The sequence below is a fragment of the Falco biarmicus genome, chromosome 5 (genome assembly GCF_023638135.1).
Source record: "Falco biarmicus isolate bFalBia1 chromosome 5, bFalBia1.pri, whole genome shotgun sequence".
Classification (NCBI taxonomy): domain Eukaryota; kingdom Metazoa; phylum Chordata; class Aves; order Falconiformes; family Falconidae; genus Falco; species Falco biarmicus.
The window spans coordinates 59,076,321-59,094,017 of record NC_079292.1 but is presented as its reverse complement, the minus strand read 5'-3'; the positions used below and the strand labels follow the sequence as shown (position 1 = coordinate 59,094,017).

Below are 17,697 nucleotides of genomic sequence, written 5' to 3'. Positions count from 1 at the left end.
GCCTTTCATTGTATTTTCTCTCCACTGTCCAGCTGAGGAGGGGAGTGACTGAGCAACTTTGGTGGGCACCTGGCATCCAGCCAGGGTCAACCCACCATAGTCCTGGTCATGAATTTGCAGAGGCCCTTATTCAACTAAAATCAGAGAATGATTTTAGCCAGTTTCACCAGCAGCAGGCATATACATTCATGAGAACATCTGTACAGGCCTTGTGCTCAGCCTAAGGGCTAGCAGGTTTTTACTCTGATGCGTTAAAGCTGCTGGACTTGCAGACATCGATCTGTGCATAGGGGCTGTACCGCTCACTTTGGATCAAACTATACTTTCACACAGCATAAAGGGCATAGGCTTCTATCTGCTTCTAATTCCTCTAGGCCCTACTGTACCACAAATAATTATTGTCACCATTACGTACTTGTTAGGACACAAAAGCATCAGCAGGACCAGAAGGCAGATCTGTAAGGGCTGAGACCAGAATGTCTGTGATGTGTCAGGTTTAACCTCAGGCATGGCTGGGAACTGTAGTCTGTAGGCAGCATGTGACTGTGAACAGCCTCTGACACAGAGTCATGTGAGTGTCTGCTGACATCTAAATAAAAAGAAGATTCCTGCACCAGTGGAGATGATGGGATTTAAGGTAAGAGTTAAATGAGGTTTGTCAAACAGGGACCTCTTGAGCGGTCAGAGTGAGGAAAGGCTAAACTGGTGGGGAAAAGACTTTTCTGACCTGGCTGTTTCTTGAGCTTTATTACCTCCATCTTGAATCCTTTGCACTTAGGAGTGAGCCCTTTAGAAGATGCAGGGGGTGATTTGCCTTTCATTTGATCACCACCTTTGGAAAGCTGATTGGAAAGGGTGTGAGGATTGCACGACGACGCCTTCACAGGCAGCAGCCCCAGAGCGCTGCTCAGGTCCCCACTCTCCACCCATGCAGTTCCTCAGGCAACCAGATAGGCTTCGCATGACTCATCTCATCAACGTGCTGGCCCAGTAACTGCTTCGTAACAGGATTTCACCCTTTCCCATTGAGCCAGCGCAGCAGGCACAAGCAGCCAACAGCTAACCCGCGCTGCCAGCCCGGCCAGCTCAGGCCTGTCCCCGCCAGGGAGGCTGAGGGGTGGGAGGCACGCCCCGCCAGCACCGCAGGCCCACCCTGTGCCCAGCAGGGCAAGGCGAGCACCGGCTCGGCCCCGGGCGCTCGGGGCCGCGGTGCGCGGCCCACTCGTGCCTCCGGGGGGCACCCGGCACCCGAGGAACCACGGTGGGTGCCTGGGGGCACGGGGGGTGGCCCAGCTCCCAGGCCGCCCCGGCCCCAGCCCTGGGCCCGTGCGCTCGCACCAGCGGGGCACCGAGCTAGGCCCCGCGGCCCAGCGCACGGTATTCCAAACCCCGCCCGTGCCAGCAGCGGCGGGCCACGGCGGGGAAGGATAAACGCGTGGCGGGTGCCGGACGCGGCGGCTCCGCTCAGACCCCGCCGCACGGCGCGCCCCGCCCCGCTCGGCTATCGATGCGCTCGGTAATCCTTCACCCCTCCCTCTCCCCCACCCTGCGGGTGCCACGTTGGAGGTGCTCGACTGGCCGCCCCTGGCCCCGTCGCCGGGCGGGCGTCCCTTGTCTCCTTTTTCAAGATGGCGGCCGCGGGCGGCGGTGGCGCGGCGGGAAGCGGCGGTGCAGAGTGAGGCGCCTTCCCCACCCCGCCGCTCGACACCAGCCGGCCACCTGGCCCTGTCGCCGCTGGGGGGCCCCGCTGCCGGGGCACGCTCGGGCCTCCTGCAGGGGTGGAGCCGTGGGCTGGAGTGAGGCCGGAGTCCGCTGGGGTGAGAAGGCGCACGGGCGGGAGCGGGGCAGCCGAGCCCGCTTCAAACGGCGGCGGCGGCGGGAGAGTCCTGACGTCCCCGGGCCCTGAGGGTGCTGGCGCACACGTGCGGGGCGGGGGGCAGGGGAGGGCCGGCCCGGGGCCGGCGCTGACGTTTTCTCCCTCCGCCGTGCGCGGAATTCCCGTCGGGGCCTGGCAGCCCCCGCGGCTCGGCCAGGTCGCTGGGAGCGCCGGCGGGAAACGGGGAGAGGGCCCGGCCCGAGCCGCCGCCGCCCCCCCTCCGCTTCCAGCCCCGCGGCCCGCCGCCATGGGGTGCAGCCTCCCCTGGGGGACCGAAGTGCGGCGGTCCCTGTGGAGTCCGGGGGGCTGCAGAAGAGCAACGCTCGGTCTTGATCCCGCAGGCGTGTGTGTTACGGAATGGGAGACGTGAAGAGAAATCTGTTCCACCCAACCCCTGCGATTACTGCTGAAACCAAAGAATTTGAGGCAGGGGAACCTGGTTAGGAATTATAGGATGGCACTAGTTAAGGATGTGCTTTGTATTTGCAGAGTTAGAGTGTAGGTTGGAGGCCCCTTTGGGAGTTATCTACCAGTCTTTATACCTGTCAAACAGATAAGATTTAAAAAGAGAGTAAAAGTTACACGTATAGCTATAGACAGATACTAGTTTCTTCAAGTCATCGGTGACTGTCTTCAGCTTTATTTTGCTGAGCAGTGTTTAGATTAGGCCCTTACACTCTTGGGCACAGTGCTGTAGTATCACATGTGTTGCCACTGAAGTCCATACAACAACTGAACATCATGAAATGTTGACAAGATGCGGTTCAAAATTGTGAACACACAAATGGCAAGATGCTCTTTTTTTATTGCAAAGTGCAGTGCTCTAGTGTGTATACATATGCAGTGATCTTATGTGTCTACACAAATTCTGTCTACAAGTTGTGGCGCTTGCTACCAACAACATATAGTGGTCAGGATACCAAATTAAAACGTTTTGTGGTGGATGGTTTCCTGAAACCTGAAGAAGTAACATGTATTCCTATGAATTTAAACAGAAACATCTGCTGTGTACCTGCATGCTTGATTTAGTTGGGACTTGTTTCATGTGAGTAACCACTATCAGATGAATATGTTGCACATCCTCAGCCTCAGTCAATTATTTATAAAATTGAGGTACATCCAGGGATGTACAAGCACAAGTTCCCTGCTGTCAGAGGTATTCTAATGTAACTTCAGTGTGGCAAGATTACAGTGTCAGCAAGAATGGATAAACTGCATGGTCTTTGTGGTTGAATGCTTACATGTGTGTGCGCAAACACACAAAATCGGGTAGATGCAGTTGGTTTAATTGCTTATGAGCAAAAGGTTGATCTTTCCATGTTAAGCCGGTCACTGACTGAAGAATAAAAGCTGTTTACTCTGAGAGAACCAGGGTGCAGCTGTTCCATAAGGGCAGTGCCCTGCTGTATGCGAGCAGCTGTGGAACAGAATTATTTAAGTAGAGGAGGCCTGAAACCTGGGAGCTGACAGGTATTGAGGTCCTGCAGAAGGCCTAGCAAAAAGGAGTGCTTTCTTCCATTCCCTCTCCCAGGCTGGCATTCAGAATGGCTGCAGTGGTAGTGTTGGGAAACACATCAGAAGGATGCACACCTTCATTACAAAATGTGCGATCTTTTAATTAAAAATATTTGAAATTATTCTCTTGTAGTACAATGATTTCTGCCTGGTTCCTTCTTTTCCTTCACATTGTCTGAGATTCAAGGGTTTGAAATCTCTCTTTAAACATTCCACTCTGCTACAGTGGCTCCTGATAAAAAATGGCTTTGACACAAGTTTGGGTGCAGTTTTGTGTGTCGTGAAAATCAAACTCTGCTATCTTCTCACCCCCTTCCTATTTTTGTAAATAAAATGCTTCAGTGATTTGGAGATTTTACAGTGAAGAGGGGTGGTCTTCTATATCTTTAAAATAATAGAACAACTACCTCCAATTTAATTAAAAAAAAAATTTCTGTCAAGCCTGAAGAGTGAGCATGAACTGACCAGAAGGTAGACTCCTTTCCTTTCCCACTGTCTTCCAGAGAATCTTCACTTGATTCAGAGGAAATTTCCCATTTTACATCGTGATTCTTCTTTATGGGAGGGTTATTTTCATTCTCTGTTTCTCAGACCTTTTCCTGTAGATGGGAACGGGGGAAGGAGCCCAGACGTGGCAACACATTCTCAGGCTCCTGCAGGACCACCATGGCTTATGATGACTCCAAGAAGAAAGAAGGTATGACTGCTTCATAAACTCAGAGGGAGTTGCCAAAAAACAAAGGGTACCCTCTGCAGCCCTTGCCAGGCCATGCAGTCAGAGTGGGAAAGGAAGCCAGTATGTCATGGAGCCCTTAAATTTAACCTGGCCAAGTTGCTGGAGGATCCCAAGCCCTTGACTTCCAGGTGTAAAGTACTGGGCTTAGAACTTGAGAGAAATGGGTGGTGTTTCCTAATGCAAACACCTTGATTGGAAACTGCCACTGCAGCCTTTCTTTTCCCTGCTAGGTCAATGGAACAGGAGACCAGGGATAAGGGTATCTTTAGTCATGGTAATATTTTTAGGTCCAGTTGTCTTCAGGAAGAAATACAGGGGTTAGAAATGAAATCTTGAGTGATTGTGTTACAGCATTAGAGCACTGAGCCCATCCCTGTGGTCAGAGTACATATTGTTATCTTTTAGGCCCCTGTGCTTCTTGGGTTTTGTGCATCACTGTGCCAGCATCCCCTGTTACCTTATTTTGTGCATAGCCCACATGTATATCACTCCTTAATGGGGTATTTCATTTCTCCCTTTTTTCCCATTTCACGTAAATCTTAAGAGTTCCTAGAGAGTGACCGAAGTGTTGATGACGCGTGGCTGGCAACTGGCAGGATACAGCGAGAGAAAAAGCGTTCTCACAAGGATCAGCTGCAAGAGGAAGACAAGATAGCAACCCAGGTCAGGAAGTCCACAGAGAAAAGGTTGAAAGTGTAAGGAAATGTGGAAAGCTAGTGATGAACTGGGACGGATGGGTTTGTTGTTCTTTTTTATGTAGAAATGCACATAGAAGACTGCAAGAGCAGCTAGTAGTGTCCAGTATTGTTCTGTAACCTTTCTGGGGAAAAGGACGGGGTCAATCCCAATTACAACTGATTCTGATGTTTCTGGCTATGTAAAATACGGTAGTAGAGTGCTGTCCTAGTCTTTATGTAGAACCTTGCAAGTCATAAGATAACATGAATAACTTTATAGGCACACAAAAAACATTTTTTTAGAATTTATGGTTGTATAAATAGCCAGCAAAGGATGAATATAATGTTAACTGATGCATTGTTATCTTCCTGATTCTGCAGAAAGCCTGAAACGATAGCTCTTGAGAGGTATGGACTTGCCCTATTCACCTCTGTGGGGCCTTAACTCTGAAATCACGTAGTGACAACTTAAGTTTCTTCAAAATTATCCTCTTTGAGCTAAAATTTCTGCTGTAGCTCAAAGGTGATTATCTTTGAATCTTTTTTTGAATTTGATAAAAATCTTGTGATTATTTTAGGTTTTTTTTAATCTGGAAAGAAGTTCTAGCTTAAATTTAGAATTTTCTTCTACCATGCAGATGGAATTCTGTAGAAGATCTTCATTTTCAGACCATAAGTTGGTCAAAAGACAAATAATAATTGGGTGACATGACATATTAAGGACAGTTTTTTGGCCCATCATTTTAATTGTCACCTCTCTACACCTCCTGTCACTTCTTTTATCTTTTTCAGCATATTAAACATGAACTGCTTGCCTTCATTTTCAAGGCTTGCCAGCCTATGCATGCTTAGTTATCTCTTAGCTTTATTAAGAGGTAGATGTCTGTCTTTTATCAACTCATCAGCTGATCTCCACGTGCTGGCTTTCATTGCCCATTTCTTAACACTTTCAAATATGCTTTCTCAAGTTTTCTTGTGTATTGCTTCTCTCACTTGGGGGGAGCTCCCTATGGAGATCTGTCTTTCAGTTACCTTATAGCCCTGTCTTGCTGCAGTGCCTACAAGAAAGCTTGACGCCAGTTAGGTGGCTGATGTGCTGAAACCAATCCTGACTAATACCATTTTTTTGTATTCTCCCACTTATCTGTACCATGCTTTTTACCTCTTACCTTAAACCTACACTGTGGACTTTTGGGGACAGAGTATGTTTCCTTTGCTTGTTTTGGTGCCTAGAATAATGATCCTGGTTCATACCTAGGGCTCTTTGATGTTACAGCAATACAAATAACTCTTAATATCTCCTGCAAATTATTATCTATGTCAGTAGTCCATGTGAATCTCATATTATTTCCCTGTTGTTTGTCAGCAACTTTTTTCTTCTTATTGTAGGACAGTGAGCTTTTTCCGGGGACAGAGCCTCACAAAAAGAAGAGAAAGCACTCCTCCGATGAGTTCTGCTACAGAGGTAAGGTAGCAATCAAGCAGGGGAAGGTGCTAACAGATGATGACTTTAAGGAAAGAACACTGTTAAAGAGTGTCATCAAGCTTTGTTGTTAGCGGTTTATGGGGGAGGAGCACATCAGCCTGTCTTAGGACAAGTAATCAGAAACCTGATGCTGATCAGCACAAGACAGCAGAAGATTAGGGAGAATGTTAAGGTCTAGCATAACAAGTTGCATTGTTGGGGGTAGACGTTTTCCACTCCCTTTTCATTGACAACTTGTAGTTTTCTGACTCATGCCTTTCCTTTCGATATTTGCATTTCTTTTTCCCCTGTTGCGTTACAAGCTGTAACTTTACTTGCAGATAGTATTACTTTCTCTGAATTTATAAAAGTAGAAGGCACCAGGGTGAGAAATTAATGCTTTTGGGTTCAGTTTAAATACAGAAACATTATTCTCACAATTAATAAGCTGCCCAGAAAATGACAGTTCTGTTCATAAAAGCTTAACAGGTATAAGATTTATTTTTGGCCCAGTGAAAAGAGGAAGCTAAGCTGAAATTTCATCAAAATCTGTTTTCAGAATGAAAAAGCTTGTACTTTCAATTCATTGGTCTCACCTTGGCTAAAAATGGCATGAAAACCTTGCACTTGAGGTGTAATTTCAGGCTCAGTAAGGTACATTTTCATCAAAATATGTTATTTCACAACAGAATACAGGGTTTGATAAAACTTCAAGAACTTTCCTACTCTGTCTTCCTGCCTTAAATTGGTTGACCAGCTCAGGCATTACAGCTCCTAAACTGTATCAGTAAGGCTTTGCTGAGCTGGCTACAAGCTTCAGAGCTCTTCTGTTTAAGCCAGGAGGTAGATCTATTAGCTGTAATCATAAATTTTGCAGAATTTCTACTTCACTTCTTTGGGCTAGCATAATGCTGTCTTTAAGGGAATCATCTTGATGTACATTTTTCTTGATCTTTTCCAGGTGTTTCGCCTTTGGATCTACCATCAAAGAAGAAGAAAAAAGCAGTTTCTAGCCCATCCTCAGCTGATACAACCATGGATTTACTCAAGGCTATCACCTCACCTTTGGCCACAAGCTCAAAGTCTTCAAAGAAGACCTCAGAAAAATCATCTTATACTTCCTCTGGTCATTCAGAAAGCAAAAAGGAGCACCCCAAGAAAAAGCTGAGTGGGAGCAGTGGGGAGCACTCAGTGGACGATGGCAGCTTCCACAAATCTAAAAAAATGAAACCTCTCTACGTGAACACAGAGACACTTACTCTGCGTGAACCTGATGGCTTGAAGATGAAGCTCATCCTTTCACCGAAAGAGAAAAGTAGTGCAGCAGATGATGATTCTTTCTCCTACTCTTCAGCACCAGCAGCTGCAAAGAAATCTTCAAAGAAATCGGCTCGAGATGAGCAAGGCTCATTCCTGCTGGGTCATGAACTGCAGAGCTTCCTGAAGTCATCCCGGAAGAAGCACAAAACACCTTCAGACTCTCATCCACCTTCTGAGGGTCTTGGTGCTGACACCTCCCTTTTTTCAGAGGGCCATGGGAGTGAGTATGAGATTTCAGGTGTGGAGGCACCACCAGAATCTGGTTCCTCTTCTGGTGGGGAGTTGGAAGCTGGAGAGCTAGTGATAGATGACTCCTACCGGGAAATCAAAAAGAAGAAGAAGTCAAAAAAAAGTAAGAAAAAAAAAGACAAGGAGAAACACAGAGAGAAGAGGCACTCTAAGTCTAAAAAGAGTTCTGGGCACGCTCCTGTGGCATTAGCAGAAGTAACAGTGTCGCCACCGCCTCCTCCCAGTACCCCCTATGTTCTTCCTCCACCTCCTCCTGCTGTTTTTCATTCAGATGGTCAAGGTGAGAAGAGGAGGAAAAAGGAAGACAAGGAGAAGGACAAAGCTGAGAAATGGGAAAGGGAAAAGGAAAAGGAAAGAGAAAAGGAAAAAGAAAGAGAAAGAGAAAAGGAAAAGGAAAGAGAAAAGGAAAAGGAAAAGGAAAGAGAAAAGGAAAAGGAAAGAGAAAAGGAAAAGGAAAAAGAAAGAGAAAAGGAAAAAGAAAGAGAAAGAGAAAAGGAAAAGGAAAGAGAAAAGGAAAAGGAAAAAGAAAGAGAAAAGGAAAAAGAAATGGAAAAGGAAAAAGACAGAGAAAAAGTAAGGAAAAATTGGAGGGAGAATTTTGGTGGGTGGTGGTGAATTAGGCACTCCATTACAAAGGCATGTTAAATTGAAACAGAAGAACAACTAATACAGAATCAATGGTTTCACTGAAGCATGTTAGGAAAAATGTGTAAGCCACTGTGATTTCTGTTTGTAGCAAAAGGAACATGTATCATTCTGGTTTTTTGGCACAGGAAGTCCTTAGCCGATAGAGGTTCTTTGAAAAAGTTGTGCTTAATTTGCTCGGTGCAGGTTATGTACCATGCACAGCTGCACCATTTTCTAAGGTAACTGGTTCTAGCTGTTGCCAGGCAGACTTTTGGACTAGTGATGTAGATCATCATTACAGTTCCTGTTAAAAGGAATCAAGCTCTAACCTGAGAAGTGAAGGTATTTACACATTACTCCTCTGTTCAAGTGAAATTCTAATTCTTATAGACTATCACATGCCCAGTTTTGTCCAGCACGCATAAATTCAGTTTTCCATGGCTAGTGTATAAAAATATGAGTAGGAAAAGTGGTAACTAGCATATGAATGAGTTTACAGGTGATATAACTGCAGCTATGTAAGTATATAAATGGGGAAAACCAGTTTCTGTATGTTCAAATAGACAAGAGTTGCTTTGTGTCAGGCAGTGGGCAGATGTAGCCCAAATTTGTTCAGCCATTATTCTATTCTGTTTGGTAAGTTTTCTCTGATCATAGCTCAGCCATTGCTTATGCCTCTGCTGTCAGTGTACTTCCACTGTCTATTTTCCTGCCAATTTGAAGTGTTCTGTAAGGATGCAAGGAATGGAGCAAAATGTTAAGTTGAGGACTGAATTGTTTTGACAGATTTATAATAGGAACTCTGAATAGTATAGCAGATATTTTTTTTTGTTAAAGTTTTAAAACTGAAGTATATTAACAGAGTTGTGTGTCGATCCTAGATTTAGAATAGCAGGTTGTTGTAACTTATGAATTAAATGCATTGATAGAGTTGTTGCAAGATAAGCCTTGTGCTAAGACTGGATCTAGCTGGTTCCTATGCTTTCATAAACACTAAATTCAGCCAGAACATGTAAAACACTGCTTTTTTAGTTCCTGGTCTGAGCACCACATCTGTAAGTCTTCAATAAATGCCAAATTCTTGCTAAGTTCAAGTAGGTCTCATCATAATTAAAAATCTTTGTTTCCTTTTCTTCTTCTAACTAGCCAAAGAAGAAAAATATGTCTGCCTATCAAGTGTTCTGTAAGGAATATCGTACAACTATTGTGTCTGAGCACCCTGGAATAGGTGAGAGAATAATCTAGCCTTCTCTTCTCTTGATTATACACCAGTCAGATTAATTAGCAGAATGTATCATCTCTTTTTCATACCATCTTAATTTTGATAGAATGCAAAGAGTTGGCCGGTTTTCTTTGAATAAGAGGTGGCAGAGAGGACAGGAGTGGATTTCATTATTTGATTTCATTGCATTTTAACCAAGCTGTGAATCTGGATACCAAAGAATTGCTAGCTCTTTCTTTCCATAGTTACCTTCATTGTGTTACCTTCCCAGCATTCTTTATTTAAAGACTTACCTTCATTGCTGTATGTACATGTGACTTTATATTCCTGGTATAAGGGTTTTTTTCCATCTTAAACAGTAACGGGAATGCACAGTGGCAATCATTTTCAGGACAGTGTGGAGAGTTCCAGTTGTGGAATGGGTAGCTTCTTAAAAGTGTATGTATGGGCTAGGAAATTTCCTGTGTTCTCTCCATGATTTTATGATTTCATTTGTTTTAAACATTTTTCTTCTTTCCTTCTGCCAGATTTTGGAGAACTAAGTAAAAAACTGGCAGAAGTATGGAAGCAGCTACCCGAGAAGGATAAACTGGTGAGTGTGTGTGAGATGGTTTTGTAAAATCATTTCTGTAAACTAAGTGCTTAGGTCAGAATGTGCTGGCAGCATTGCCACCATACCTTAAAAAGTGCTACTTATGTCCCTGAAGTATGTAAAGGTGGAATGTATGGAAATTTTGCTCATGTGATCATAAAAGCATCCAGTTTCTTCTCGTGGTATTGCTTCACCAGTTAGCTACATAACATCATTCTGCCTCCAGGTCCTGGCACCAGGTAACAGAATTACCTAATGTTATGAACCTCTCTTTTCATGCCATGGTAACTGCAGATATGGAAACAGAAAGCTCAGTATCTCCAACACAAACAGAATAAAGCAGAGGCCACCACTGTGAAGAGAAAGGCATCATCTTCAGATGGTGCACCAAAAATAAAAGGTAATTGTTGTACTTTATTTGCTGTGGTCTTTTTTTTCTTGGACAGGGAAGACAGTGTTGCCTGTGGGGTAAGCAACAAAGGTCCTTTCCTGCTTCACACACCTACCTGCTTGCTTATAAGGCTTGACATCAAATCATATTACTCAAAAACAATTTTTCTGTGAGAGTGAGAATGATGTCAGCATTTTTCAAAAATATTTCCGTGTCTGCTTTGTAGAATGGTACTGTTTTTAGCAGCTTACGGATTGAAATCATAGAATCATAGAATGGGTTGGGTTGGAAGGAACCTTAAAGATCAGCTAGTTGCAACCATGGGCAGGGACACCTTCCAGTAGACCAGGTTGCTCAAAGCCCCATCGGACCTGGCCTTGAACACTTCTAGGGATGGGACATCCACAGCTTCTCTGGGCAACCTGTTCCAGTGCCCTCACCACCCTCATAGCGAAGAATTTCTTTGTTACATCTAATCTAAAGTTACCCGCTTTCAGCTTAAAGCCATTACCCCATGTGAAATGTAAAATAAGAAGAGGCAACACGGATGTTCAAGTGGAGTTAGTTTGCTGCTAGAGGAAAATTCTATCATATCTCCCAAACCAAATCCTCCCAAATTGCATTCAGCTGAGGGAGATGTTTTGTACATGTAGAAGCCAAGCTTTGACTCCAGAGATCACAGGACCAGGTCCACAGAACTATTTAAGTATCTCATGCCTTTGAGATTTGAACTTTACTGAGTAAATAGGCTAGTAAGTAAAAGAATGAAAGAAGAGAATATCAAATTAATTTGTGTGTTTCCAGCTTCTCCAACAGGGGTGATTTCCCCTCATAAGAAGTCCCCCACCAGCACTGTGGTGGTGTCTTCCTCACCAGCCAAAGTCCCTGAGACAGATCCTATTGATGTAGCTGCACATTTACAGCTGCTGGGTGAATCTCTGAGCCTTATTGGACACAGACTGCAGGAAACAGAGGTGAGTCTAACCCTCGATCTCACAGTGATGCGACGTAATCTACACACAGGATTGGGGGGGATTATTATTTTATTTTACTTAAAACCAATACTTTTCTGTTAGGATTGAGAAATCGGAGATGGTGTGTCCTGTTTCTTTGATGCATTGCTGTTCTCAGGGAAATAAAAAGCCTTGTTTCTTAGTAAACAGTAGGCATCAAAGAAGAAGGTCCTTCACAGCTCTAGGTCCTTGAAGGCAATTCTTAGTTTAACAGACTCTTCAGTCTTACTGTATGTTCACCTTGGATTTGGTGCTTCCTTGCTATCTTTGCCAGTCTGTGGCTCAGTTTCTATTGCCATCTCACACATTCTAAGAAAACCATCAGCCTTTACCAAGATGTTTCTTGCGTGCCCTGTTTTCTGGAAGTATCATATTGCCAGTGCTTTGGATAGGGGCTACTATTGTTTCAATTCACCTAGTAATGTAGAAAATGTCATTTTTTAATGTTTTCCTGCTGTTAGTGATTCTATGCATCCATACACATGTACACACACACACTTTCAGAACTCAGCCCAGCCTGTAAGGTGAATATGTATTTGGCTGAAATGATATCATTGAATTTTATGGCTAGTGTGATCATCTCATCCTACTATGCTTGCTTGTTTTATCAGTAGTAAAATAAATGTTCTTGAGTTTTGTTTCTGGTATGACTGAAGTCATTCTTCAGAGGAACAACTGGAGTAAAATCTCCCCCTTTACAGAAACAAATTCCCTTTCCTGAAAGTATATCAATGACTAAAACATTAGTTACAGGCTTAGCATGTCTTTAGACTTCAATGATAAAATAACTATTGTCTTTAGGACTCAAGTAGTTAACAAAATAGATGGTACAAAATGGCAAAGAAATTACATTACAAAAAATGGTGGAATTGTTTTACACAGCTGACAACTTTCTGACCTTTTCTGTTGTCCCCTGCTGTTCTCCTACACCAGTATGTTGCCTACTGAATTCTTAAATTTTTTGAGCCAGCAGTCTGTCTGTGAAGTGCATGGCATGGTTTTGTTACTGTAAATAATGAAAGTGGACTAGAGGAGCTCCAGAGTGAAGATGCTGTATCCGCATGAGAACCAATACACTTGTGAAAGAACCATAATTTCCACTACTAATTCCACTACTAATTAGTGGAATTTTTTAATTCCTAAGGTAGGAATTACTAATAATTTCCTACCCTGCTTTTTTTTTCCGTACTTGCAGGGAATGGTGGCTGTTTCAGGAAGTTTGTCAGTACTTCTGGATTCAATCATCTGTGCTTTGGGTCCATTAGCATGTCTGACCACACAACTACCTGAGTTGAATGGCTGCCCTAAGCACGTTTTGGTGAGTTCCTTGTGATTATTTCCATTCTAGCACTGTTAATTTCAGTAAAGTCCAGCTAGAGTTTTTTGATTCATCACTCTTACGATGTGATTATAATTCCAATGCAATCAGAAAATTGTTACGGTCATGCATTTCTATAGAGGAATATTTCTTGAATTTCTTTCAGATGTTGCTGTTGTATGATACTGTGCAACATTTTTCCTCCCAGTAGAGGTTGACCTAGTGTTTGTAGCATTGATTGCAGTGTGCAGGTTTAGTGATTGAATAAATCCATCTGAATCAAATAAAAGCACCTGTACACATAGCAGTGTTTTTTAAAGGTCTAATTTTCCATAAAAATAAAAACCACCTTCTAGCTGCTGTGTATCACACAATCTGTTTTTTCTTTAGTAGCATAAAAAATAACTTGTGATCTTGGGATTCCTGATGTGATTGAGTAGGGCCTTTTACACGTGGCTGTAACCTTCTCCAAGGGAAGAAAAATAGTCTCTGTTTTAAGGAGCTACATAACTACAGGTTATTTTCCGCTTTAAACTACACTTAATATTGAGCCCTGATTTAGCAACAGCTTGTGGTATCCATGTAGCGTGGTGTGGACATAAATTAAGGTGGCAGCAGCATAAAAGGAATCAGGAGTCATACCTCCAACAGGAGACATGAATAAAGCAGCAAAGGAGTGGAGCAGAAATGAAAAATAAATATACAGTCTGCAAAAGTTAAGAGACTAAAAACAAATCTGTCAGAGAGAACAAGAAAAATGGGATAGGAGTTAGCATGGTATAATAGGGCAGCCCAAACATTGATTCAGAGAACAGACTGTTAACAACAAAGTCGACAGCTTGGGCTCTGAGCTCGCACAGACTGGCTCTCTGTGCAAAAGCTGAGTCAGTAGGGTGTTCCCACCCTAAGCCATGGAAGAACATGGTATACTTTTTTTCCCTCTTGCTTGCCAAGTGCGTTTGGAGCAATGACACTACATGACTAATGGTGTGTATATTGGAAACTTAATCAACTTTCTGTTATAAGAAGCAATGGAGCTTTAAGTGGATTAAGGCACTTACCCTTCTCTTCTGAAAACCAGTATTGTATTGAGACTGGATAATAAATAAATTACTCTGGTTTTTACCATGAGAGAGATCACGACAGCGGTGTGCCATGGTGTGGATAAAACTGTCAGTGGTCGTGTTGCGTGTTGCACGCATGCAATTTCTCTTTTCAGTCAGTAGGTGGCACTGTTAAATTCGAGAATCTCAACTGGTACAGCTCCAGCTCCTCTGTCTTCAGCAATTAAAAGATGGTGTATGTAAGGCCTTCTTCAGCCATCCAGCCACAGGCTTGAGCCTACTGAAATAGTGCATTTGAAGAACATACAGATAATATGCTGTCTTGTTTTCTGATCTGCAAGAGAAGGACTCTTACTGTCAGAATTCTGTTATGTTTTGCAAGGAAAATTGGAAGGCACTTTTTCCCATCTGACACCCTATTAGTGAGTGTGTTTGAAAGATTTTCTCTTTACTTTTACACTATAGAATTTCATAAAGGACTTTTGAGTGTAAAGTAATTTTTTTTTTTATATGCTACAGCATAGATCACTTTTCTGAAGTCCTTCATCACTAGTTTTTCCCATGGTTAATGTGATATGGTCAATGTGCTTGTTTTAAAATCAAAGATAAGAGTGTGGGGTTCATAAGGAGGAGGTCACATGAGGAAAGCCTCAAGCATTTTCATTGTTTCCAGGTGCTTACAAATACTGAGACTACCTTTATGTTTAGTTAATTTACATTTCCAAAAATGTGAAAATAAGCCTAGCAGTGGTGGTGATGACTAGGCACATTTGGTTGTTTCATCATATGATAACTTGTAAGACAAGTGAATGTGCTTAGTACCCTCATCTGTGTCATTTTTTAAGGATTTTGAGTCATTAACCAACACTAAAAAATACTAAATTTCTTTTCCCAGTCAAACACACTAGACAACATCGCCTACATCATGCCTGGACTTTGATGGGAAAGGATCCTGGAATGTACTCAACCTCTGCATAGCTGACTTGTGTACATATGCACTATGCCGGTGCTCCCAAAGGGCTCCGTGTGTAGGGTTTTAAAGTTTTCTATCTGTATAGTATATACATAGGATTGTAACAATTTGGCTTCTATTTTATGAAAAGTTGTGAAGTTAAGCTGAGAAAACCCCTTTGTGTTGGTGGGTTAAATGTCCTCCAATCTTAAAGTATTTTGTAAGAAGAATTCAGAAAGCTTTTGAGATACTGGCCTTAAATTCACATCCTTTAGTGGGGGAAGCAGCCAGAGAATGGACTTTGCGATATAAAAAGCATCACCATGAGAGGGGTCATTGAAACAGGTGGCCCAGAGAGGTACTTGACTCTCCATCCTTGATGATATTTAGAAACTGAATGAGCAGCCTGCTCTAGTTGGACTTTATTTAAGCAGGGGGGTGGACCAGATGACCTCCTGATATCCCTTCCAACCTAAAGTATTCTGATATTCTATGGGTAGGTAGAGATGATAATATGTTTTGGACCAAGGAATAGAACTGAACTCTTCACCAGCCTTATTTCTAGCTGTTCTTCAGTTTAAAATCTACTGCTTGAGGGGAAAACTGGATAGCTGATCAAAGATACAGAGGTCTTTGCCTCTTGGTCAATTTTTCCAAACCCCCCCCTCTTCAGTCAGTAGTAACTGCAAGTTTTCAGCGTCAGCTGGCTGGTCTGGTAGCTGGCATTTGAAGTAAAGTGGAAGACGACAACAAATTTAATCTTTTCTTGCGGACTTGCACCCAAATTGCCATTAGCATGATGTATCAACCAGCTGCATTGGCTTGAGAGAACGAACCTCCTGCTGATTTTTCCAGAGCACAGTCAGCCTGCTTCGATGGAGAAAAGCGTGGAAGCAGATGGGAAAAACTTGGATTGCTTCTGCCCATTTTGCATCTGTTTTGTGAACAGACACAGACGACTTTGGTTTCTGAGATTGTTCATCCCCCATCCCTTTCACCAGCCGTATTGAAAGAGCCATGGTGCTGCTGCGAGGCAGTGATTAATGACCAGTTTGAAGCAGTTATGGCTGAGTAAGGCACATGTGGGTTGATTGGACCGCTTCCCTTTCCTTCCAGCCACATACTTGGTGTTTGGTTTTCTACTCCTCTAGAAGAGGAGCCGCAAGAGAACACTTTCTCATAAAGGCTTTTGTGTGTCTATGTCCGTGTATGTGGTGTTCCTATCATATGTATTTAACTTCTACCAATATCTGTAACAGATTTTAATTTATCCTGTATATTTCTCTGCGTGTGTATATATATATATATATACATAATTTAAAAGCAAAAATGCCTCCCTCCACCAATAGTGTGTAGAAAATATGAATCGTTTGCCTCACCCCACTTCCTGCAGGAATCAGCTGTATGTGTAGTAGTAAGCATTGGCACTGCACGGGGAAACACCAGAAAGATCTTACATGTTTGTAGAATACAGGCTATCTTGTGACGGTAGGTAGAACAACTGAAATACAATTTGACTCCAGTCTTTCCAGCCTCATAATGTAAGAGCTTTAAAAAGATGGAAGAGCGCTTTTTTTACTGCCAGTCTGAAATCTGCCTTCTGTTTTTCAGGGCAGTTGAAAGTGAGCCATCCCTTATTGTGGCTGAGCCCCAACTAAGATTTAAATTAAATCTTTAGGTGTGCAGGATGTCCTCACAGGTGCAGGTGTCCTCTTATATTCCCCAGCTGTGCCTGTACAAGGTAGGCCATCTCTTACGGAGCTTTTCACAGTGCTGTGTTTGGTTTTCTCAGCCAGTTAGTGGAGGAGGCAGAAGGTACGTGTTCTCGACCCAAGCCCTCACACCAGAGCATACATGTTTTAACAGTGTATGACTAATCCCAGTGAGCCTGGAATTGGGAGGGGCCCAGGAGGGAGGGAGTCCGATCCCACTTCGGATTCTGGCCTGTACTAAAACACCCGCTATTGGGAAGAGCATAAAATAAGTGTCTCTTTCCAGCCCTTTGCAATGGAGACCATTGTGGTGAAGGGGTAGATCTGCTCTCTAAGGAACAGAAGGGAATCAGCTTTAGGTTTGTTGTCTGTACAATGGAAAACTCTTGAAGAGTGAAAAACACACACAGCCCTGGTGTATTATATTTTTATTAAAATTTGTACACTTTGTATAATCTGTATCTTGTGGTATTTGGTACTAGAGGGAAAACTTTGGCAAGACTTAGCAGTTTTTATATTTTTGTTATTTCCTTGCTGTTTGATCCAGATTATGTCACAATTATACAAAGAAACTTTTTTGTACTGGACTTACAATATAATTGTGTTTTTTAATGTTTGGAGTATTGTCCTTAATTTCTGGCATGCACTGTGCTTTCTGCAGCTGTTGTTGCTACTAGTATTTAGTGTTTCTCAGCAAACACTTCTCCTTAAACTCACTCAGTTTGCAGGCAAGCTATTCTATTCCCACTAGCGCTGGTCACCCAAAATGTCGCTGTAAGGGGCACTGACCGTTTGGGGACCTCTCCGAAGGGGGGACCTGCCACCGAGCACCGCAGATGGCATCGGGGCTTTTCCCTGCTGCCTCACCCGTTCAGGTTCGTGGCACCTGGGGGAGAACAGTACCTGGGACTGGGGGCAAGGCTGGGGGGTCCATCGTGATTTGCGGTGGTTACTGACGTCCGCATGTC

At 43.3% G+C, this 17,697-nt stretch overlaps 1 protein-coding gene across 6 annotated transcripts; it reads left to right on the top strand.

The window, feature by feature from the left end:
* Positions 1 to 952: 952 nt before the first annotated feature.
* On the top strand, positions 953 to 17,341 carry HMGXB4 (HMG-box containing 4). 6 transcript variants are annotated; one of them, XM_056339863.1, is made up of 11 exons: positions 1,680 to 1,817; positions 3,983 to 4,088; positions 4,672 to 4,790; positions 6,194 to 6,269; positions 7,231 to 8,411; positions 9,612 to 9,693; positions 10,215 to 10,279; positions 10,574 to 10,679; positions 11,475 to 11,644; positions 12,879 to 13,001; positions 14,961 to 17,341. In XM_056339863.1, exons 2-11 carry the CDS (start codon positions 4,058 to 4,060, stop codon positions 15,003 to 15,005), a joined length of 1,998 nt encoding a protein of 665 aa, XP_056195838.1. In that variant the 5' UTR covers positions 1,680 to 1,817; positions 3,983 to 4,057; the 3' UTR covers positions 15,006 to 17,341. The 6 variants fall into 6 exon arrangements, with proteins under 6 accessions (XP_056195835.1, XP_056195834.1, XP_056195838.1 ...); XM_056339859.1 differs by lacking the exon at positions 3,983 to 4,088 and having other exon boundaries at positions 1,493 to 1,817; XM_056339861.1 differs by lacking the exons at positions 1,680 to 1,817; positions 3,983 to 4,088 and adding an exon at positions 5,186 to 5,212.
* Positions 17,342 to 17,697: the final 356 nt, after the last annotated feature.